Source organism: Phyllobates terribilis, unplaced genomic scaffold (assembly GCF_046119375.1).
Source record: "Phyllobates terribilis strain yellow unplaced genomic scaffold, ASM4611937v1 Scaffold_1__5_contigs__length_1240528914, whole genome shotgun sequence".
In the NCBI taxonomy this organism is placed as follows: Eukaryota; Metazoa; Chordata; class Amphibia; order Anura; family Dendrobatidae; genus Phyllobates; species Phyllobates terribilis.
Window position 1 is genome coordinate 1,095,582,007 of NW_027362761.1, and position 25,174 is coordinate 1,095,607,180.

The following is a 25,174-nucleotide window of genomic DNA, read 5'->3' on the forward strand; positions in this document are numbered from 1 at the left end:
TAAACAAGCGTTGGTTTGGTTTGAATTTGTAAAACAGTAAATGTAGGTGGTGATGCATTCCTATACGGTGGCAGGAAAACTGTAATACGCAGTAGTGTCACTGTCCACACTTGCTTTTAATATATGCCTTAAACTTATTTTAAACTGCACTTCAAAGGGTAAAATGAGACATATTTTCTTCCATTTTATTTCCCCCTTCTTCAACCTCCTGACCTTACAAAAATGATAGTCAACCTCTCACAGAATGACCCCCCATGGACCTGCTACTCTTTATCGTCTAATTACGAATATGTGCAGTCATGTCTCCTGGAAATGCCGTAATCCCAATCCGATCGCTTGCATTTAGTAGTTCTGGTGTATGGGTGTCTGGAAGAAGTTCAGTATTCGAGCCATGCCACTAGTAGAGATTGGAACCATCGGGTTCTTCCAATAAATGGAGGAGTAGCCAAGGTTAGCAAACAATGAACACCCATTGATTAAATTGGACACATTATAATGCTCCTATTTCAGAATTTTAATGTGCACTAGCTGAATAGATGGCTTCATCTACTATCATCTGCAGATGGACCAGATAAAACAACCCTTTCAATATTTATATTTCTTAAAGAGCATCAACATATCCAACAGCGTTGTGCAGAAATTGACATCACTCCCTATCCCCATTGGGAATCCCAGTGTAAATTCTGTATCTCTACACTCAAGGACTATTTTAATGGGAAGTCAATAAACATTTCAGTATGTCTATGGAGAGTGTGTAGGTTTAATCTAGGTTCTCCAAACACAGGAAGAACATACATATCCCATGAAGATATTATTCTGGGTGGGAATTGATCCCAGGACCTCAGCGCTGCAAAGCTACAGTGCTAACCACTGAGCCACCGCTCACTGCTATAGACATTTATCTAATGTCTATAGCATTTTCTATGTATTCCAGCTTTAGCCCAATTCTTCCAAATTTGTCTTCTATGCAGGGCTTCTCTTTCTTTTCTTGCCAGCGAAGATCAGTACAAATTCCACAGTAATGCATAAAATATGACTTTCTTCTTTTTATTGTGAGTTTTCATTAAACAACCAACCTACTAAATATAGCTTTATTGCAATTCTGGTTACAATCTTTCTTTTTCTGCCAACAGGACCTCAAACAGCAGCCAAACGTTATCTTCCTGCCACACAATGGAGTCCTGTGCCCCAGATGAGTTCTTCCATTCCCTCAACCATGCTGAGCAGACATTTAAGAAGATGGAAAACTACTTGCAGCACAAGCAGCTTTGTGATGTTGTCCTGATTGCTGGCGATCGGAGAATTCCCGCACACAGGTAAGTGCCAATACTGGGGAAAAATGAATGTGCTCTGAGTTAACTGCCATTATCTATTGTGTTTTATATGTACGTCATGTAGGGATTCATTCTTTCTTGTAGGCATTACTCTTTCTGCCTTAGGTAGTGTTCACACAGGCAATGCAGTTTTGGCCCAAACACTTGCAGTTTTTATTGCTTTCCACACAGCTTGACTAAGTGAAATATATAGGAGATTGTAAATGCATTTAGGGCCCAGTGCCCTTTGTAGATGTGTTTTTTCTTTGCTGGATTTCCACACAGCACAAAAACAAACTAATAAACATAAACCCCTAGCCTTGTCCAGGCGCTAACTAAACAGAACAGACCCTGGCTACTCGTACAAGGCTGGGCTACTCCCAACTCGGTCAAACAAAACTGCTGATACTTACAGTTCTCTGCACACAGCCTTAGCAGTCTCTTCTCAGAGAGGGATTTTGGCCTGTCTCTCTCTTCAGAACCAAGACACATTCACTCTGGTCAGCTTCCCTGAGCTGACTAAGAGGAACAGCTAGCCTAGTTATAAACAGTGCTAGCTAGGTGATCTAATCAGAACCTGTAGAGCAATGATTTAACCCTAGCCTACCTGGCTTTGCTACAGGCATCAATTGTGCAGTAATGAGGACATGTCAATATGACTCTTCTCCTCTTCTCCAGTATAATTACGGCAATGGGTGTGTTACATAATATTAATCCTTATTATGTCCTCTTAGGCTGGTTCTGTCCTCCGTATCAGATTACTTTGCAGCCATGTTCACCAGTGACGTCCGAGAAGCCAAGCAGCAGGAAATTAAAATGGAAGGTGTTGAACCCAACGCCCTTTGGGCCCTCGTTCAGTATTCTTACACAGGTAATACTTTCTCACACCGTACAAATGTATCGCAGTGCAAATGAATCACATTTACACAAGGGAATCGCAAATGATTAGATCAGGGAGTATTTGGGCTCCAGACTGAAAACAACAATTGATGCAGAGCAGAACGGACAATGCCGATTATATAATCTTGAGTGGGTGTGAGATTTCTACGAATGCCATTAAAATCACTTCTATTATTTTTAGAAAACTATGCAGATGGGTAAATGATGAACCATTTAGTCATTAAAATAGCGAGTGCCCTGCTTTATGGATTTTAACCAATCAAGTTCCTTCAACCACAAATTTAATTTCCTATACCTTGTGTATAGTGAAAATGTCCCCCAACAAATTACAATCATGGGCATCTTCCTGTAATTTTATCATCAAAGCATAAGGTTTTCTATGAGAAATGCTTACAAATTTATGTCTGCTCTGGAAGCCTGACCCTAGCAGTAGCAGAGACGAGTAACGCTCATTGGGCCGATGGCTGCATTCTTGATATCCGTAGGTTAGGCAGACTTCAGTCTATTGTTCATGGGGGCCATAAAGGAATGCCGGCCATGCACACCACTGCTCTATTCTTTCTCTATGGGGCTGTCACAAAAAAAAAAGCTGAGGACTGTACGTGACTTTTTCTAGTGGTGTCATAGAAGAATAAATGGGGTGATGAGGGCATGTCAGGCCACTGCTTCATTCAGATGGGGCTCTGCAGATCCTTATACTCGAGATCAGTGGGCGCACCCCCAACAATCAACAATTTTTCTCTTATTTTATAGGTAGGTGACACTTTAAGAAATAAAAGTTCAAGATGTGCATAGTTCAGACATGGAACTTGTATATGTCTCCATACACATGTGATCACATTATCCCCAGACATGAAGTGACAAAAAGAGAAGCAATGGCCTGATTAGGCCCAGTGGAGAATTACAGAAGTAACTGCTCATCTTCTTACCCCACCAGAATAGAGATGACACCAGCAAGCCTTTAGCTTATTAACTCTCTCAGCTGCTTACAGCTAACCCTTCACTACACAGATACAGAACCAAGTGTAAAGTTTTCTTCTTGCTCCCTGAATATGACACTTATAGCTTTAAAGCTAAGCTAATGCCTCCCATAGACACTAGATAGCCGTCAGCCGAATAATCATTCTGCTGGCAAGCTTTCTTCCCAGACTCCCCCATACACTGTTTTCTATGATAGAGTCACTGCCAGACTCCTCAAGTAGTTTGAAATTGGATGTTGAATACTTTTTTCCCCACGACATTGTTTGTCGGGGGAGAGTCAGGAAACCCCCATTCACATTAGACTGTCAACTAATGCCGCCTATTTTGGCAAGTTTGGCTCATTATTTTTTATGTGAATGGGGACTTAAAGGGGTTGTTCAGTGACTCGTGAATATGTGATATCTTACTGATTAGTTGGTGTCCATCGGTCAGCACCCGCGCTGATCAGCAAAACGAGGAATTTTTATTCCCCGACGAGGCACTTTCATCCCTGTTACAATATGGAGTAGCAGGTCAAATGCCCAACCACCGCTCCATTTTCTGTGGGGCTGTTGGATAAAGCTGACCACAGCAATCGGAAGCCCCTTAGGGAATAAAATAGTCCAGCATGCTCACTGCCTCTCCATTCTAATGGGGATATCATTTCCCATTCTTCCAGTCGGTGTGGGTCAAAGCATAGATTTAACTTCTTTTCACCGGACAATCCCTTGAAAGCTAGCCCGTGTATTCACATTGCTGCAATGGTCATGACATATTGTATACTGCCTTGGAAGTGCAAGGGATGTGATTAGATCGTAGCTCGCACGCATTTTACTCATTGACTTTCTTGGCCGAGTGCAATCCGATCATTGGATCAAACTCGAGCAAGCAGCAATTTATTTATTTTTGCTCAGCCCGAGAAAAACATTTGACATGTGCATGGCCCCATAGAATAACATGGGAACAAGTGCTATCCGTCCAAATGACGGACTGCACTCGTCCTAATATTACAGTCGTCAGCTCTAAATAATAGTGTAGGTCAGTAGGAATGGTTTCAAGCTAGAAAGAGTTTCTGCCCACGGTCGTGCATGCAGAACAACCAGATCAGAGTCTTAGGCTGGGTGCCCACGTTGCGGATTACAAGCGTTTTTGATGCGGAATTTCTGCAGCGGAAACGCTTGTAAAACGCTTGGTAATCCGCACCCCATGGTCCCCAAGGGGATTCCGCATGTTCTATGCACATGCTGCGGATTTTTCCGCAGCGTTTATGCTGCGTACAAAAATCTGCAGCATGTCATTTAATTTTGCGGAAGCGCAGTGGAACTCCCGCCATTGACTTGCATTGAAACGCATAGAAACCGCGACTGTACATTTGTACAAGCGGCTTCTATGCGTCTCTATGTGCGGATGGTACCCAGTTCTGGAGGAGAGGAGACTCTCATCCAGACCTGGGTACCATTGTACCTGTAAAAAAAGAATAAAATAACAAATAAAGTTTATATTCACCTGTCCGGCGTCTTCTCTCTGAATGCCGGCATCGCTTGAGGACCTGCGGTGACGTCACAGTCATGTGACCGCAGGCCCTTCACCGCTCTGTCTCGCGATATGCCGGCAGCCGGGAACCAGCCAGGAAGCAGCGCTGCAGCCACGCCGGTCATTGGGGGTGAGTATAGCTTTATTTGTTTTAATTTTTACGGTTCACACTGTATAAATCCATGCTGTTTGCATGGATTTATATAGTGTGACCTAGTTGTCAAGCACTTTCCAAGTGATGCTATCGCCTGGAAAGCGCTTGTCAATCTGCATGCGGAAACGCATGTGAATCCGCATGTGGATCCGCATGTATTCTGCAGGAAAAACGCATGCACAATCTGCATGCGTTTTTTCTGCCAGGGAGATGCAGAAATGCTGCAGAAATTTTCTGCTTCATTTCTGCATCGTGGGCACATAGCCTAAGACAAAAATAGGTCACGCCGCCTCGCTTTAACACAAACCTTGGCTTTGAATGCACCTGATTTCCCCAGTGGGATGCATTGTGTGTGTCTTGTACATTATTGCTGTGTGTATCTATTCATGGGTGGGGAAAAATACCCATTTCCTGATATTTCCTTGCTTTAGTAGGATAAATGATTTGTCTTTATGATTTTATAACACCTGCCACTCCATCTTTTTCATAGTGTGACCTGCTTTACACTCTCCTGCTTTTAATCCATGTCCATTAAATCAGAGCTGGAGTTGCTGCGCAGTGATCCAGCTAATTTATTCTCGTGTGCCTCGATGCATAAATATGAATAACATTCAACGAATGTAAATCAGGCATTGAATATTGTCAGATCTTGTGCTTAAAATAAGTCATCCAGATAGGAAAAAAAAACTTTTTTTTTTAAATATCCCTGCTTTTGAAACTGTATCACTCCCATGGATAATGGCTACTTTCTTACATAACATAAAGTAGATCTGTTTTTTTGTTTTTTTCCAGATTCTGACCAACAGCTTTCAAAAAATAAATGTGTCCAAGCCGCAAAATTTTTATTTTTTTCTTAGTCCCAACATAATTTTTACCGAACGAGAATATATGTAAAATACAAGATGAAAGAAACATCAAAAAATCACTGTTCATAGTTATCACAAAACGGCAAGTCTGATATTAGCCAAGCATACATCACTTCCAGTATTCACACTTTGCATTTTTTGTTGCAGATTTAACCCTTTCCATTGCAGAGGTTGAAATCTGAGCAGATATTGCACAAAGAACAAAAATGCTGCAGATTGAAAAAACACAACAGAAAAATTTCTGCATGTATTGTGTAACCAAAAAAGTAGCATTTGGATGAGATGAAGCTAAACGTAGTCTATAATGCCCAAAATGCCTTTTAGACTAACTATACAGTGATAGAGGGGACTTCATCTCTATGAAAATCATACTAGCACAGTATTGTTATTGGTACAGGGCTCGTGCAAATAACTTTTAATCCATATGCAAGTAAGAGGGCTGCGATGCACCCTTGGTTTGGCCATGAGTTGGGTGCACTGTTGTGCCCCTTCAGTTTGGGGACAGCCTTAGCTTGCAATGGATAGCTGTCACTCCGAGAGCGAACATGCGTATGCGCGTGGGTGCGCATGTGCACTGATACTGCCTGCTTCCTCCTTGCTGATGCTGCTCGTACACCAGAAAGTGTTTCTTTCATGCATTGCCAGGAGGAGTGGCACATTTCAGAGATCGAAAAAATGTTTCACAATTTTTTCATATTAATAACGGAAACATAAATTGGAAACCACCTGCTCCTGACAGATCTTATTAAATTATAATGGGGCGCAAAATATTTTTGCTTATAGATGTTTTCAATGTATTGAGATATTGATAATGGTGATCTCTTCCCTGCAGGTCGCCTGGAACTGAAAGAAGACAACATTGAGAGCCTCCTGTCCACGGCTTGTCTTCTGCAGCTGTCTCAGGTTGTGGAGGCTTGCTGTAAGTTCTTGATGAAACAGCTTCACCCGTCCAACTGTCTTGGTATCCGTTCTTTTGCTGACGCTCAAGGATGTGCTGATTTACATAAAGTGGCTCATAATTATACAATGGTGAGTGTCCAATACAAAAAAAATGCAAATAAATAGATCAAAAGCCAAAACATACGAAGCATCCTAGAATTTAGCTGAGAGCTTGAAGCATCGTTTGTGGTCAGAAATCTAAGACTTCTGTCTGCATGTGGTTTTCATGCCTGGAACTTTGAGTTATTCCCAGAATCACATTATTTGTCACACAGCTCAGTAAATGCATTCTTACTGTTAACATAGAGAAACATAAGTTCCTTTCTTGTACCTTTGTGTCATTTTTTCATCTCGATCTGCCCCTCGATGCATTCAGTTTCCTCCTGCATAGCCCTGCTGCTGAGTTTTCATCCAATCGAAGTGTAGAATTCACCTTATTCTTCTGTGCACTCTGTCTCTGTACAAAACCCTCCTGACCGATTTTATTTTCTGCCATCTACATCAGTATAGCTAAAGTGTGGTTTTACATCATTAGCTGATTTCTAGCAGAGCTCAACTATTCTGCACGTCTCCACAATAGAAGTCCAGAGCTGGTTGATGCATCTGACATAACAGTTTTATGAAAATGCAAGTTCCGCTCTATAAATGTGTATGACAAAGGATTATCTTCTTCTGCATGCATCAGTAGAGCAACATTTGCAGTTTCACATAACTGATCTCTCAACATTACTCCGCAAACACCGCTCAACTAATAAAACCCCTTGTATATAGCTCCATCCTGCTGTATATCCTCTCAGGCCCTATACACAGAGCCCCATCCCACAATACATTGCTATTTTAAGCCCCCTACTGCAGTATACCCTCCTTTTATCCCCTGTATACAGAGCCCCTTCACAGTGCATCACAAATGCGACATTACTACTTTTAAGGGTGCAATAAACAAGTATTAATACTTTTTAAAGGGGAACTCAGGGGGCATTATAACAGGGTTAGGAGACATAAGACTTACCTTACCAGTCTGACAAGGATTTCCAAAGTAAGTGCACCAGCTTCATCAGGTTTAAGAAGTCTATTCAATAATATAACGATTTTTTATTGTGAAAGCTGGTAAAAGATCCCCTGTAAAATACATTTTCTGCATTAAATCTCATGTTTCTATAGAAACCATAAAATACAAGACAAACTTATATAATCCTATCTATTTCTGGAGCAATTGCATTTTGTGTAAAGCAGTTAACAAATGTTAATAAAAGATTCTAATGTCTTATTACTTTTCATTGGTGCCTTGATCTTAGATTGGTATATAGGCTCAATCCTCGTTCTGTTGTTTTGATTATTTTGATGACAGAAGGGTAGAATAAATGGCCGATATTCATGTATGTAATGATCGGCCACCTGCTTAGTTGTAATTACAGCTGGCACAGCCAGTGCTGGCTTCTGACAGCTCTGACTGAAAAATATGAATTAAATGCTTTAGAGACAGAACTTCGGAAATGGCAAATTATTCCGGAAATCAGCATGGAAATCTATAACTGGCATGTCCCTATGGAACACTGTGCTCCTGGCGTATACCTCTCATTCTGTCTCTTATTCTGTCCATCTGTTAAACAAGCAGATATGCAGCAGTGCCAAGATGATAGAGAAAAACACCTCAAGCAGAATAATTCTCTTAAAGATTACCTGCTCTTTCCCACACAGCTTGTAGAAAAGATTTTTTTTTTTTCTTCCCTCATCCCCAATAGAAAGGTAATACTAGTTTTGATTGCACATAACAGTCTGATATGTGCAAAAATTGCCCCATTTCTTATGTGCTGTAACTTGCTATCCAATTTTTTTTCTCAAGTGGTTGGATCCTCTGTATCAGCACATATCGTGCTTGCACGGCATGTACTGGAACTACCTTACATTTTTTCCAGCACTGCTCCCGTTATTGTGCAATGGCCTGCCTGTCCAAGACCAATCTCTCTGTTGTGCCTGTATGCAGTTTGACACACAGGAGAGAAAAAGTAGAGAGGCAAAGAGCCACTTCCTGCAATCAGCTTCAGCATTTCTCAGCTACAGATGGACATTAAATTAAACAAAAGGGAAACACACCTTGAGTTATTTATATATATATAATTTTTTATCTCCGTGGAGATAAAACATTTTTTGCACTGTCCCTTCCCTAATAAACTATAAATATGAGATGCCTAGTGCAGTTCTATTATCTTTAGAACACTTGTAATTCCGTGTGACAGGAGCTGCTCCTCACTGCTCCCCCCTCGAATATGAGACATTATATCACACAGCAGTGTGAATCTCCCCACTGTGGGTAGCAGCCAGTCCTAGAAGAGGAGGAATTGAAGGCTCCAGTAATGGTAGTCTGCTGAGAAGGTTTTTATTGGGACCAGATGAAGGTCCGGGATTTAGGAACAACCAAAAGAGTCTGGGTGGGAAAGGTCGTCCCAGTACCTCCAGTCCACACTTTTCAGGACCTACAAAAGGCAGCTGAGGTGGCTCAGGTGTGTCTAATGTGTGGGAACTGCAGTATGGTGTTGGAACTGGAGAGTAACTAGTAAATGTGAGCACACTGAGCCTACAGCAGGACCTGAATTGCTGTCTTGGTGAGACCCTATTGTTGCTTTGCCTTCATTGTGAAAGGACTGTAATATTTGTTATTTCATTGTACTAGAAAAAGGCTGTTTTTCATTTAAAGCACTGTGAAAGTGTATGGAGTTCAATAAACCTCACACTGTTGTGACACATGAATCCGATGCTTCTGACACATTAACAAGACAAGTCATCCTAATGTGAGCTTAAGCATCCACAGTAAATAAATATAGATGGTGACATGACAAATGAAAAAAAAAATCCCCAAAATCTTAAGAACATATGAGTAGGCCATTTGTTGATAACACGCTCTCTTCAAAGATAGCATAATGTTAGCTGCACATTCAATGAACTGTGCATCCGCTAGGTATCTATGATGATTTCACCATTACTTTTATTTACAGGAACATTTCATGGAAGTAATAAGAAATCAGGAGTTTCTATTGTTGCCAGGGGCAGAAATTGCTAAACTGCTAGCAAGTGATGATATGAATATTCCTAATGAAGAAACCATTCTAAATGCTTTGCTTACCTGGGTCCGGCATGATGTGGAAGAAAGGAGAAAAGAACTTAGTAAACTGCTGGCGTATATTCGCTTGCCCCTGTTGGCACCACAGGTAGAAATATGATCATAACATCCTAAATAAAAATAGCGATCTGCAACCTTATTGATCTAAAGTTGTGACCTGTTATATGAATCATAAGCCAATACAATAAGAAAACTGATGTATAGCGTTGATTAATGAATCATCAATCAATTAACAAGCAGAATGTAATTTCTGAATCTTTCTGTTCTCCAATATATAAAGTAGATATAAAAAGTATACACACCCCTGTTAAAATTCCAGGTTTTTGTCATGTAAAAAAATCATACCAAGAATGGATAAAACTTCACACACTTACACTAATACTTTGTTGAAGTATGCTTTGAATTAATTACATCATTCAGCCTTTTTGGGTAGGAGTCTATCAGCATGGCACATATAGAATTGGTAATCTTTGCTGAATCTTACAGTAGTGCTTCAATTTTGTCAGATTGCAAGGGCATCTCCTGTGTACAGCCCCTTCTTCAGGTAACCCCCAGATTTTCAGTTTGAATTAGTTCTGGGCTCTCACTTGGGCAATTCCAAATAAAAGCTCCAGTTCTAGCTGCCAAAAAACAGCCTCAAAGCCAGATGTTGCCTCCACCATACTTCATTATGGGTATGGTGTTCATTAGGCCATATGCTGTATTGGCTTTGTGTCAAACACATTTTTTAGAATTAAAGACAAAAAGTTCCACCTTGGTCTCATCATACCATAACACATTTCTTCACATTCTCTTGGCAGACTTGATGTAGGTTTTCTCAAAACATAGCCAGGTTTGGATGTGTTTCATAATAAGAAAAAGCTTCTGCCCCTCAGGTCAGACATATGAAGAATACGGGAAGAGTATTTGCCAGAAATTCCTGCAGCTTCTTTAATGTTGCTGTATGCCTCTTGGCAGCCTCCCGGACCAATTTTCTTCTTGTTTTTGTATACATTTTTGAGAAATGTCCAGTTCTAGGTAATGTCACTTTTGTGCCAACTATAAGCCACTTCTTGATGACAGTCTTCATAGGGTTCCATGGTTTATCTAATGCCTTAGAAATGTTTTTTTGTACCATTTTGTCTGACTGATAACTTTCAACAATGAGATCCCTTTGATATGTTGCAAGCTGTTTACGGACCTTGGCTTTTGCTGTAAAAGGCAACCAAGAAAATGTCAGGAAAAACAGCTAAACTTTATATGGGGTTAATCAGAGTCGCAGTAAATGATAACGGCTGTGTACTGACTACTGTTCAACATGAGTGTAAAATGTGGTTGGCTAATTCTCAACATAACCACATCCTAATTACTGTATAAGAGGGGGTTCACACTTATGCAACCACATTTTTCTAGATTTGTTATTTTTATTTTCCCCCTCAAAATGATTTCAGTTTGTTTCTCCTTGGATGTGTACAGATTATGAGTGACATTAAAGGTGGATAAGTTCTGTAATGATTCTTCTTGGTATGCTTTTTTTTTTTTACATCATGAAAACCTGACACTCTAATAGGGCTGTGTAGACTTTTTATATCCACTGTACTTATATTTTTAGAGATTTGCATTGTGCTATTCCTTTTTATTCCATCTATTTATGCATTGACAGCCAGCTATTATCATTCCACTTGTCAGTGAAAAAAATTAATGTTCAAACCCTGTGAGTGATGTCTGAATTAAAAAGGTGTCTAAGAAGTCATTTAGACAAGATGAATAAACAATTAAGCTAACATGTATTTAATTCAATATTAATATAGTCAATTAAAATATAAGCAAAGGATCATCAAAGAAGTGCACCAAGGCATTTATTATAATACAAATTCTGAAGCTCTTAACAGTCAAGATAGAGACACGATAGCCCTCTACACATCAGATGGTCAGGGAGCTCCGGTTGTCCACTACTGTATTAAAAGCATGTATTTGTCGCTAAAAATAAAAAAAAATCTCTTTTGCAATTGGGTTTCATTAAAAATGATGCACAGTTTGGCTTTTACAGGCTTTTGTTCCCTTGCACTTTGATGTGGTCTGTTGTTGATTCAACTTTGATGTGGTCTTTGGTCATAAATCAGCTGAGAGGAGCTCAGAAAAAGACAAATAAACACGTTCCAGAGTCTCCCTGACAGATCATCATAGTGGCTGACTGATGGGTTCTCATTTAACTCATTCTGCAGCCAGCAATAGACAGTGTAATACAGAGGCTCTAGAAGGCAAACTATGCTAAATTTTTAATGAATCCCAAATGCAAAAATATTTAGCCATGATTACATGCACTTAAGTTTTTTTAAAAATTGCCCCCAAAGGTGGACAACGCCTTTTATGTAATGCATAACCCATTACGAGAAACCTTGATCTTCTGTCCACAGGATTTTTAATAATAAAATTATATCTTGCTGTTAGTTTCTTGCAGACATGGAGAATAATGCACTATTTAGGGATGATATTGAGTGCCAGAAACTAATTATGGAAGCCATGAAATACCATCTATTGCCTGAGAGGAGACCCATGCTACAGAGCCCTCGCACTAAGCCTAGGAAGTCTACCGTGGGGATGCTATTTGCTGTAGGCGGAATGGATGCCACAAAAGGTAAGAGACTTATTCCAGAAGCTAAGTAATTGCAAGGTATAATGTTTCATTTACAGAAATAATATCATAAATCGAAAGCCTGCATTAGTTTATGACCGTTGGCACAGAATCGTAGGACAGCTGGCAATTGACAATCACTCTAATGTTTGAGAAATGAATGCCAAGTGTAGTGCTGGAAGGAAAGGAAAATCTTCACTGCACATAATGCTGAAGATTATTCTGTAATTGTAGAAAAAGGCAAAATGGCTCTAAGTATATACGTTTTTGTTTTTTTCATAAAAAGAATGAGTAAAAGGGTTCAGACTGATTTAAAATTAGAAAAACCATTATATTCCTTAATCCCCCACAGGTCCCTTTTCTCTGGGCATCTGGCCCCCACTAGTCCCTACTTTCTGGTTCAATCGTCAATGGATGGAAATGCCAACACAGCCAATGATCGACTGAGGCGGGTCACTAATGCTCCAGTGACAGGCTGAGCAGGCATTTTTGGCTATTTCAGTGTTGAGGAAGGGTCCAGGAACCATGAGTACCAAAAAATTATTCCCTGGAACTTGTTAATAAAAAGTAGGGTGTACATTTTATTCTTCATACTCAAACTGATTTGTAACCAAACAGGCTACTACCAACTGACTCTGTATATATGCGATAACGTGATCAAGTGGTGCTGCGAAACCAGTTCCAACTACACTGCACATTTAGTAGAAATTCATTATATCTGTACCCACCATTCCTTCCTTTATATTCCTTTCATAGTTCATTCCTTGCCTCTTTATTTCTCATTTTCTCCCATCTGTGTCTACTTTCCATCCCATCCCTTATTCCATTACTCCTTTTGATCTTTCTTTTCTTTTCCCTTTCTTTGATCTTTCCTTTCTTCTCCCTCCCATTCTTCCTCCCCTCCATGTTTTCCTTTCTTACTCTATCCCATCCATATTTCTTCTTCTCTTCCATCATTTTCGTCCTCCCCTCTATCTTGTCCTTTCTTCCTCGCTTCCATCCTTTCTTCCTCCCATCCATCTTTTCCTGCCATCCTCCCTTTGTCACCTTTCCTTCTTTTCCATCCTTCCTTTCTGTTCTCTCACAATTTTTCCTTTATTCCTTCCTCCAGTTTGCTTTTAATGTGTTGTCCAAGATTGAAAAAAAAAGACAAAATCCCACCATAGCTGTATTATGCCAAAACCGATACCCACCACAGCTGTTCACATGTTGTGTATATTACTGTATCAGTATAAAGATGATAGCAGCACTCACCAAGTCTGCTATGTACCAAGCTGAACAGCACTATACAGTAGCGCGGTGCTCACATACGCACGCTGCTTTTGTATATGGACTGAATGAGTAGTGCTGAAATAGAGTTTTTTTTCTTTGGTGGATATGGTATTTTAGGCCAACTCCTTACTGTGAAGGAGCTGAGCTTCATTATCATGGACAAAACTAGTGCCTTTTCTCGAAGAAAGTCGCCTTGTTTTTCTAACCCTCTACAAACTCTATAGCGCTATTTAAGTTTAATATATAATTTTACCCTTTAATAATATTTTTTGGAACCCTCTTCTCAAATGTTCACATTTTTACCTGGTTTCTATGTCTGATGCTGGTATTGGCATTGTATCCATGCCATCCTTCGCTACCTGTGCCCTAACCCTGTATACAAGCACTTTAGATTCTTGGCACACAGCACCCAGCGCATATGCCTCGCGTTACCCCTCTTTTTCCCTGCTTTTCTCCGGCTTTAATACTCCTGTTTACGGTCTTTCTTGCATAATAGTATACTGTATGATAAAGACATATGCATTGTCATAACAAATATAACTTTTTGATATCTAGGAGCTACTAGTATTGAAAAGTACGATCTGCGGACCAACATGTGGACACCAGTAGCAACCATGAATGGACGCAGGCTGCAGTTCGGAGTTGCAGTGTTAGATGACAAACTTTATGTTGTTGGTGGAAGGGATGGACTGAAGACATTGAATACTGTTGAGTGTTATAATCCTAAAACGAAAACATGGAGTGTCATGCCACCCATGTCTACACATCGGCACGGTCTTGGTAAGCATAGACATCCAGTGTTTGTACAGATATGATACTAACCAAAGTTTGGTGTCTAATAGTGGACTCTGCCTTTTGTGATGACTCATGGGCTGCAGTCCAGGTTCAAGATCTGTTCTTCACTTGTATGTAGCATTGTGGTGCATGGCAAAATATTTATGTAATAAATAGGCACCGACTTATCTTTATGTTACATTAGGTGTTGCAGTTTTAGAAGGTCCTATGTATGCTGTTGGTGGCCATGATGGTTGGAGCTACCTTAATACAGTAGAGCGGTGGGATCCTCAGGCTAGACAATGGAACTTTGTTGCAAGTATATCAAATCCAAGGAGTACCGTTGGGGTAGCGGTCCTGGGTGGAAAGTGAGTAACTCAACAGGTTCGATTAAGTTTTTGAAATTTCAAGTCAAAATCTTCCTGATTTATGTTGTTCGTGTCTGTTCATTTGATCACAAATATAATGATGGGAATTTATAATTTAATTTTTGCCAAGTACCTGGCAAATAAAATTTTGAACAACTAGTTACTTTGTTCTTGCAATGAAACATAAAGGCATATTTTCACATTCATGTAAATGACAGTTTTTTTAAATTCTTTCAAGAAATCTCACATCTTGGTTTTCTTGTTTCCAGACTGTATGCAGTGGGCGGTCGGGATGGAAGTTCTTGCCTCAAGTCTGTAGAATGCTTTGATCCTCACACCAATAAGTGGACTTTGTGCTCCCAGATGTCTAAAAGAAGAGGGGGAGTTGGGGTAGCCACATGGAATGGTTTCCTCTATGCGATTGGGGGACATGATACTCCAGCAACAAATTTGGCTTCTCGACTTTCAGACTGTGTGGAAAGGTAACTATCGACATTTGTATATCGACTCTCCACATATAATCTGCTCGTCATCTCTTAGCAAAGCACTCACTTGTTAAAAATAAGTCAATTGATCGCGTCAGGTCCATCTTCTCTAATCCCAGATGATCACCTGTTCTCATCAGTGGATTTAGCATCAGGCCATACATTTGTGGCCAATGCAAAGGTAAATGTAGCATTACCTATCAGCTATTCGCCTAAATACTTTAAAGATTAGATTCGTGCTGCCGAAATGATGGGTTGTGTGAATCAGACACTAGATGTACGATTACAGGCAGATAAGTCTTTCTCTGAAAGGCTGCGGTGTAAACTTATATATGAGAAGCCGTCCGGGGACTATGTCTCCCCTTGAGATGAGCGGATCGCTTCGTGCAACCCCAGTCTATGGTCCAAACCAGTGCTGCCAGGCCATTGACTAACTGTGCAAATTTCCTTACCTTTCAAGATCCTGGACTTGTCTTGTGAGTTGTGGTGCCTCCGCGTTGTCACCTGTGTACCTCGCGGCACACCGATGATGTCACACCAGGTCGGTGAATCAAATGCCGCACCAAGGAACCAAGCACTGACCTGGACCGTGGACCGGATATCCACTCATCTCTAGCCTCTTCCCACTTGTCCGATGAGGACCCTGGTCTGCTTCTCCCACCTCACTCCCCATGACGGACAGGAATCTCTCTATGTAGACACGTAGGGAGAGTCCTGTCAGTCAAGTGGAGCAGGATGGGGAGAAGCAGGCCACATCGGACTACTCAGAGTAGACACACAGTCCCTGGCTGGCTTGTGAAATATGTTTACACCACAGCGTTTCAAAGAAGTACAGTATGTACCTGGCTGCGCATAGCGGTGGAGCTCAAGCAAGGAGACTTCTCTATTTCATGTTCATATACCCTATTTATGGATATATAATGTGGTTGTCCTCATGAGACCACTCCTATAAGATAACCGTAGACTATTGAAGACTGGTGCCACCAGTACGACGGCTCTCAAAAAATGTGTCTATAAAATGCCTCATCTATATAGTTTGCTTGATCTGCAAAATGTAAAATGATTAATAATTAATGCTTAATTGATGTTTAATAAAACAGATTGAATATAAAATACCTCATCTTATATTGATAGCTGTAGACCTCGACCGTACGTTTCAGTAATGTCTCTGGATATAGACTTGTTAACTATATATGTTTTTTTATAGGTATGATCCCAAGACAGACATGTGGACTTCAGTAGCCTCCATGAGCATTAGCCGGGATGCAGTGGGCGTCTGTCTGTTGGGCGACAGACTGTATGCTGTTGGTGGATATGATGGACAGAGCTATCTTAATAATGTGGAGGCTTACGACCCGCAAACAAATGAATGGACACAGGTCAGTAAAACTACATTTAGTAAGTACTTAAAAGGGAACCTGACAGCTGACATGTATCAGACAGTGCCTGCATGATTCCAGCCATATATGCTTAATTCTAAAACGCTGCAGTTTTTCAATGAAAAGATAGTTTAATAGCCGCCGAGCCAAGCTGGAGACTAGTCAGACAGGCGGGTCCACAGCATCTTCTCCCAAACTACTGCTCTTGAGCGATAGGTCTTTCTATACACACGCAGGGAGAGACCTGTCACTCCAGGGCAGCGGGCGGGGAGAAGCTGCAGGGGAACCGCCTGACCGACAAGTCTCCTGTGCGGCTCGGTCTTCGGCTGCTATTAGACTATGTTTTTCTCTGAAATGTCTCATTTTCAGAGTTAAACATACCTATCTGGAATAGTGCTGCCACTGTCTGATAAATGCTGCCTTCTGGATCGGGCAGCATGGATAAGCTGTCAGGTTCCTTTTAATTTATTATAGTTATGTACAGAAAATCTATATGCCAAAGTGAAGGTTCTGGAGTGGCCATCTCAGTCTCCTGACCTCAATATCATTGAGCCACTCTGGGGAGATCTCAAGCGCTCAGTTCATGCTAGACAGCCCAGGAATTTACAGGAACTGGAGGCTTTTTGCCAAGAAGAATGTGCAGCTTTACCATCTGAGAAAATAAAGAACCTCATCCACAACTACCACAAAAGACTTCAAGCTGTCATTGATGTTAGAGGGGGCAATACACGGTATTAAGAACTGGGGTATGTGAACTTTTGACTAGGGTCATTTGGATGTTTTTGGTTGTCATTAAGATTTAAAAAGAGAAACACAGTAGTTTGTACAATAAATGGCTTCACCCAACCAATAACCATGAGTGGAGAAAAAGTTTTTTTGTTATCATTCATATTCTCTGAAACAAGGCCAAGAAAGGAAAAATTCTGCTGGGGTATGTAAAGTTTTGAGCCCTATTGTACACCTTTTTGTTATCTGGATTTTATTTTTATGACATTCTCTTTGTACTGACCCATTGAACAAAGTTGTAGGGTAATTTTTACTGCAATACTGGTAACAAAAGATTTATATAGGCTTTATTCTTTCCACCTTTAAAAAAAAAAAAAACCTTTAAAAAAATTTTGACTTAAGTCACCATATTCTGAGAGTGAGAACTTTTTTTTTATTATTATATTTTATTTTTTTGGGCTTTTTTTATGGTGAAAGATGTAATTATTCTTTATTTGTTTGATTCATCAATTTTTGTATCTTTTTATTCCATTTTATTTGAGAGGTGATGTAGCCAAAACAGCGATTCTACCACTTTTAATTTTTTTTTTTTTACTGCTTTGGTGTTCACTGTATGGGAAAAATATTTTTTATTATTTAGATTTTGCTATTTGTATTACAGGAAAAGGGAGACAATTGAAACTTTTTTATATTTTTTTACATTTTTATTAGTCCTCATAGGTGACTTGAACCTTTAGCACCTAAAAAAAAGTCTAATATGTTGCAATCAGGGCTGACTCTGAAAGCAGCAGTGACTTTTATGTGCCGGCTGTATAACACAGCTGACACCTGCATTGTATGGAGTGGGCTCAGCCTACATGTACGGTGGGCATTAGCAAAGGGTTAATCTTTAAGTTAATGATGCCATGTTATAGGTACCCCTAAAGATTATTAGTAGTTTATGTGAATTGGAGAAAATATTAGTAACACTAGTAACAGTGGTTCATTTACCCATCATCATACAGAGACCACTGCTCCTTTTGGAAAACTTGGAGAGCTGCTTTCTTCTTTGTTGTCTATAACATTTCCATATAGCATAAATGGATAAAGGTTATTTTCTAAAATCACAAGTTATCCCCTTTTCGAATGATAGGGAATAACATGGTGATTGCTGGGTTTCTGACCTCTAGAACCTGCAGCGATCTCGACATCCGGGCTTTGGAACCCTGTAGAATTGAGCGGAGAGGCACACGCTCGACCTCATCTCCATTCATTGTCTATGGGACTCATGGAACTAGCTCATTGCTGTGCTAGGCAGTCCCATTGACAATAAATGGAGCAGAGGCTGAGCATGCGCACCTCCGCTCCATTCAAGACTGGACTGCAGAATTCCTGAACCCTGATCTCAAAATCACTGGGGGCCTCAGCATTCAGACCCCCAGCGAACAGCGAGATATCCCATATCCGATGGACAGTTCATTGAGTTGTGCTGTGTAGCTCTGCATCTGACCACATACGGTCGGCACTGGAAACAGCTGATCGTTGCCCCCCTCCCCACCAATCTGATATTGAGGACCTATACAAAGGGTAGGCCATCAGTATAAAAGTAATGGACAACCCCTTTAAATTATATATTTCCAGGAGGAATAACTGGGGAATGACAACACAGAGCTGTAAGAGAAAATTAAGCTTCACATTAAGGTGTTGATGGTCTTTGATGGCTAATAGTTTATTAAAGGACTTTTTATTTTCCAGAGGACGACTCTTGCCTTAATTAGTTTTGGCTCATAATCGGCATCAGCAAATTCACCGGAGTTTCTCTTTGCTCTCACAGGTTGCCCCTTTGTGCCTTGGCAGAGCCGGGGCATGTGTCGTCACAGTGAAACTATAGCCTGCAAGCTTCCTATGTCATCTGCACAGACGTCCACAATCCCAAAGAGCTACACAACCATGACTTACGTGAAGGACGCTCGGCTTTATTGTGAAGGTTTAAAGGCTACTACTATTATTTATCACATGTTCTATCGTTCCACCTGCAAACTTTATAGATGTTGATCATTTATCTTTGTGAGAGTATTTAACTCATTATATCGGACCAACATGTAAGAAGCAGAAAGAAGTTTTATTTACTTATGTTACAGGTGCATTTGCAGGGCAAACTATGTAACCGGTCAGGTATTCCTCCGTCAGACATAGAACATTGAAGTATTGTGTTATTGTATGTTATCTATACAATCAGATACAAAGCCATCGCTTATTGTGGAATCCAAGCAAGTGCAATCAGGGCTCCTGGAGGTTTCTTGGGGCCCATGTTAAGGGTGTGAGCCCCTGGCCACAAGTGCGGATGTTATATGGAGTCCATTTGAAGAGTGAAGAATGAAAACTGAAGGAAAAAAATGTTTTCTCTCAATACTTGTGTCCAGACTTGTGGCTTGGTGATGTTAATTGTTTGTTCTCCTTTATTTGACCAAAGTCTTTTTGTTGTGTTTTTTATTCCAAATTTGTAATTTTTGCAGAACAGTGTTTTATCAGATGTATGGTATGAAAATCAGCTCTCCTCCAGAAGAGAGAAAAATACTGTCTTTATTGTGCCGCCTATAGAAGGCAGTTACCCTATAGAGGCCCCCATACATTAGGGGCGAACCTGCAATATCGGTGGATTCGACCAACTTCAGTGTAATGGGACAGATGATGTCAAGGAGAGAAGGATTCGGTCTGTTGAATTTCAGTGCTCCATCCTTTTGTTCTCCCTGGAAGGAAGACACCTCCGGTAGTGACTCTCTCATAGAGAATGATTGGCCGAGCCTAGCGTTCCTGTGTATGGGGGAGTTGAGAGAGATGGCAATCGGCCAAACAATTATTCAGCTGACTCTTGAGACATGACTAAGAATATTAGCCAAATCAATATCCTTAAAAAAAAGAGACACCCATCTGCAAAAAGGGTTCAAGCCCCTTAGAGTAGTGGTTGGTTGTGTGATCGGCCTTTGTTTTGGGTCTAGGGCAGTGAAGTTATTGCTAGTGAAGACATCCAGCTGATGTATTGAGTTCATCCAAAACACCTTATGTCCCCCATCCTCCCAAAAAAGTAAATGTGTGATATATGTGTGAAAGAAAGTCGCCACATGGTGAATGAAGGGGGCAAGGAGAGCTGGTAAGGTATGGTTGATATGTCATGGTCGTCTAATCTAATAAAACCAGAATAAGCCAAATAAAGATAAAGATTAACACCAAAGGTATATAGGGTCTTCACTAAAATAGGCTGAGCTCCTGACTAAACTTCGTGGATTGAACCTTTTGGATCTTGCACTACTATAGTGAATATTTCTAAAGAGCGATATCAATCTACAAATATGATATCACCTCACAATAATAGATCAATTTTATGTGTATGGTGATATTTGAAGATATATTTTGTGAGGCAAAGTAAGCACGTCAGTATGATCCTCTAAAACAGTTATGCTATTGGATAGAAGCGCACCCACTAATCTCACCCTTCCTCCATCCAAAAATGCTAAGCATGTGGCTGAGAATGGACTTCCTGTTGATTTTAGTAGAACCCCTTTAAAGTTTAACTTAAAGAGAATCTGTCACCAGGTTTTTTCTACTTAATTTGAAAGCAGCATAATGTAGGGGCAGAGACGCAGATTTCAGCAATGTATCACTTTCTGGGCTGCTTGCTGTAGTTTTTAGAAAATTACAGTTTTATTCGCAGGAGATATTCAGTAGAGGACTAGTAAAATTGCTGCCAGTTAGTCAAACCATGCCCTCACCACTGATTGGCAGCTTTCTGCCTATGCACAGTATAGAAAGCAGCCAATCAGTGGCTGCTTTCTAATAGCACTCTAATTGAGAAATAAAATGCAGGTAAGTATGGGGTAATTTCGGTGTTTAAGATATGTAGTATGCATGGGTAAAGTTTAGTTATCGTGGGATAGTGCAGCAGGTTTATCATGTAATGATTGTGAATTGCTACAAAGGAAGGTGATTTTTAATATTATTTAATAATAAGATTACTTGAATCCTCATGTAGCTGTATGAAGGAGATTAATGGCGGTAGTAGCACAGTTGTGGGTGACCAGGTCAATGTTCCAGTTTATCTAAGGTCCAATTAAAACATCTGGCAGATAACGTACACTGCGTGATCCCAACCTTTAGCGCACCTCATATAAGCTGTTCCATCCATGATGCAAGTAAACAGGCTTATCATGACAGATAAACTACCTTTACTGATTCTTTTTAAAACCCATCATCTCTCAGTTTTGTATAGCACTTATTGAATTTTTCTTTAATTTTTCATTCCTAGCCTCTCCATTGTTTTCAATGTATACTTAATCCAAAATAGCACTCAACAAAATAAATATATCTGATACAAAGTCTTGTAATATAGATGGAAATGTAGTTCTTTGCACTTTTTGAAAATGAATCATAGAATCATAGAATGGTAGAGTTGGAAGGGACCTCCTGGGTCATTTGGTCCAACCCCCTGCTCAAAGCAGGATTCACTAGATCATCTCAGACAGATGTCTGTCCAGCCTCTGTTTGAAGACGTCCATTGAAGGGGAACTCACCACCTCTCGTGGCAGCCTGTTCCACTCATTAATCACCCTAACTGTCAAAAAGTTTTTTCTAATATCTAATCTGTGTCTCCTCCCATTTAGTTTCATCCCATTGCTTCTAGTCTTTCCTTGTGCAAATGAGAATAAAGATGATCCTTCTACAATGTGACAGCCCTTGACATATTTGTAGACAGCTATTAAGTCTCCTCTCAGTCTTCTTTTTTGCAAGCTAAACATTCCCAAATCCTGCAACCGTTCCTCATAGGACATGGTTTGCAGACCAGTCACCATTCTGGTCGCTCTTCTCTGAACTTGCTCCAGTTTGTCTATGTCTTTTTTAAAATGTGGTGCCCAAAACTGTACACAGTATTCCAGATGAGGTCTGACCAAAGAGGAGTAAAGACCGATAATGACTTCACGTGATCTAGACTGTATGCTTCTGTTAATACATCCCAGAATTGTATTTGCCTTTTTTGCTGCTGCATCACACTGTTGACTCATGTTCAGTCTATGATCTATTAGTATACCTAAGTCTTTTTTACATGTACTGTTGCTTAGCTCTATTCCTCCCATTCTGTATATGCTTTTTTCATTTTTATTGCCCAGATGTAGTACTTTGCATTTTTCCCTGTTAAAAACCATTCTGTTGGTTGCTGCCCACTGCTCCAGTTTATTTAGGTCTTTTTGAATCCTCTCTCTCTCTTCTCTAGTATTAGCTATCCCTCCTAGCTTTGTGTCATCAGCAAATTTAATCAGTTTACCCTCAATTCCTTCATCTAAATCATTGATAAAGATGTTGAACAATACAGGTCCCAGGACGGAGCCCTGTGGTACCCCACTTGAGACATTCATCCAGCTGGATGTGAAGCCATTTACAACCACCCTTTGAGTCCGATCACTAAGCCAGTTATGAATCCACCTAACAGTTGCCTGGTCCATTGCATACTTGGTCATTTTTTCAATAAGGATGGTGTGAGATACTTTGTCAAATGCTTTGCTGAAGTCAAGATATACTATATCTACAGCATTTCCCTGATCCACCCAGTCAGTGATTCTGTCATAGAAGGAAATTAAGTTAGTCTGACATGACTTGTTAGTTACAAACCCATGCTGACTCTGGTTAATCACTTCATTCTTATCCATGTACTTACATACATGTTGTTTAATAATTTGTTCAAAGATCTTTCCTGGTATAGAAGTCAGACTCACCGGCCTATAGTTCCCTGGGTCCACCTTCTTCCCCTTTTTGAAGATAGGAACAACATTTGCTCTTCTCCAGTCTTCTGGGATGTCTGCCATTCAATAGAGAAATGTCAAAAGTATTTATCTGTGCAGGTCTGGCTGATGAGATCCCATCGATCGTCAAAATGAAGGAGCAGAAGAGCTCAGCTGAGAGCTTTTTCTCCGAAACTGAAGGCTGTCTTAATAATCTGTCAGTCTTTAGTCTTTCAGGATAAGAGTGCTATGTGCAGTGCTTCTGCTCCTTTATTTTGGCAATGTGTTGGGATCTCAGCACCTAGATATCCACCTTTCAAAACTCCTGTTAGGTCTCTATGCACTGAAGACCCCCGTACACGTATGATGAAAGTCAGCGGAATCTGTTGACCTTTTGATGGGAATGGGGGCCTCTCGACTCCTCACCTCACACATGATGATGGACAGTTGGAATTTCAATGGCTAATCCTTTTGTTTTCAGCAGAGAGATGCGGCTACCAGAGGGTTTGGTTAAAGGCAGCCACTTTCCCCTCTCTCCCTATTCAAAACACATGAGAGCTCGGCTGTAACATGCACTCATGTGTACGGGGCACTCGGGATTTATACTGTAGCTGTCTGTTCGTTCATTGAACGGCGATCTCGCGTGTATTGCAGACTCTACTCTTTAAGCTGCGTACATTCATCTGTGTCCAGCTCTTCCATGAAGACAACTAAATGGACATACATTTACAAACTTGAACCAGTCATGCTTTCTATGCCTTATAATGGATTGTCTGGTTTAGTAACCTGATTTTCAAACACCATTTTAATTAATATTGAACCAATTTATTGGCCCACCCCATTTAGGACTTCCATTCCTCTAGGAAATATAGAAAGGTTTCAGTCATTGAATTTTCCAACAGTCACTAAGGTTAAATGTCAAAAAAAGGGCAAATCTGAAGGGTGTGCTAAGGGGGTGCAAAGGCCCTTCTTTCACATAAAAAGGCCATGGGTTCGCGAATCGAACTTGGTAAGTGAGGAAAAGATAAGCTTCTATAGAAAATCTACCATCTTCACCGCACTTCTAGTAAAATATATTTTATAGTCATTTTTTCCTTGTGGTATCAATTACATTTTGGTCACTATCCCTCCAGCATTTTTCACATTTTTCTTCTATTTATTGTATTATTTTTTTTTTATTAAGCAACTGGTCAACATGAAACTTCTTGGAGTAAGTAAAAGATGTGCATTTTATAGTACTTTCGGGCTCAACGCTTTTGTATGGTAATCTTGTATTCCACTGTGTGCCTTCCTCTGTCCTTACACACAGCTTTGGCCTTAATATATTGACTTTCTCTTGCAAATTCAATACAACATCCTAAATACTATTCCTTTTGTTTGACACGTGCACTGGTTCTTTTTGCATTCTTGACAGTGTTATGTTTCGCGCTTTTTTTTTTTTCTTATGTGCAATACCCTCTGATATTCTGCGCTACTTCTTTTTATATAAATATGTGCATTTTCACACATTTATATTAGGAAATGATATATGGAAATAAAACCTTTATGCACTTTGATTTGTGTGTTCTTTATAGGTAATCTTTTATTCCCCTGTTAGTTATTGTGTTTCCTTAACCCTTGTGCACCTGAATGTAAATTTTAACATTTTAAATATGGGTTTGAGATTTACCAAACTCAATGTTTTTTCGCTAAGTGCAAAATTCAGAAACGCCAAAACCATATGCAAACAATATTGCCACTGATGTGTGTCAAAAAGAAAAAAAGCGGGTTGACATTTTTATGCTACATCTGTATGAAAAGAGCAGTCTGCAGTGTCTTTTTCATTCAGAAGCAAATAGTACACCGATGTATATCAGTGCATCAGAGGCAAAAAGGACACTCTTTTGGCCAATGTTGGATGAATTGGGGCCAATAGAATGCATAAGTACAGATATAATTAGTACTTGTCAAAGGATTAATTACAGAAAATAAGATAATTTTAACCCACCCATTTTGAGGTAATTAGATGGGTAAAAAATGACCC

General features: G+C 40.1%; 1 protein-coding gene across 4 annotated transcripts in view; it reads left to right on the plus strand.

Moving 5' to 3' along the window:
* KLHL5 (kelch like family member 5) overlaps positions 1-24,707 on the plus strand; it is an 88,191-nt gene extending 63,484 nt beyond the window's left edge. For all 4 annotated transcript variants that reach the window (XM_073645939.1, XM_073645945.1, XM_073645930.1 and 1 more), the window contains exons 2-11: positions 1,134-1,316; positions 2,048-2,184; positions 6,559-6,755; positions 9,659-9,871; positions 12,214-12,400; positions 14,225-14,449; positions 14,649-14,811; positions 15,081-15,293; positions 16,504-16,675; positions 19,215-24,707. In XM_073645939.1, coding sequence (XP_073502040.1) covers positions 1,174-1,316; positions 2,048-2,184; positions 6,559-6,755; positions 9,659-9,871; positions 12,214-12,400; positions 14,225-14,449; positions 14,649-14,811; positions 15,081-15,293; positions 16,504-16,675; positions 19,215-19,271 — 1,707 coding nt within the window. In that variant the 5' untranslated portion in view covers positions 1,134-1,173 and the 3' untranslated portion in view covers positions 19,272-24,707. The remainder of the gene's footprint in view (positions 1-1,133; positions 1,317-2,047; positions 2,185-6,558; positions 6,756-9,658; positions 9,872-12,213; positions 12,401-14,224; positions 14,450-14,648; positions 14,812-15,080; positions 15,294-16,503; positions 16,676-19,214) is intronic.
* Positions 24,708-25,174: the final 467 nt, after the last annotated feature.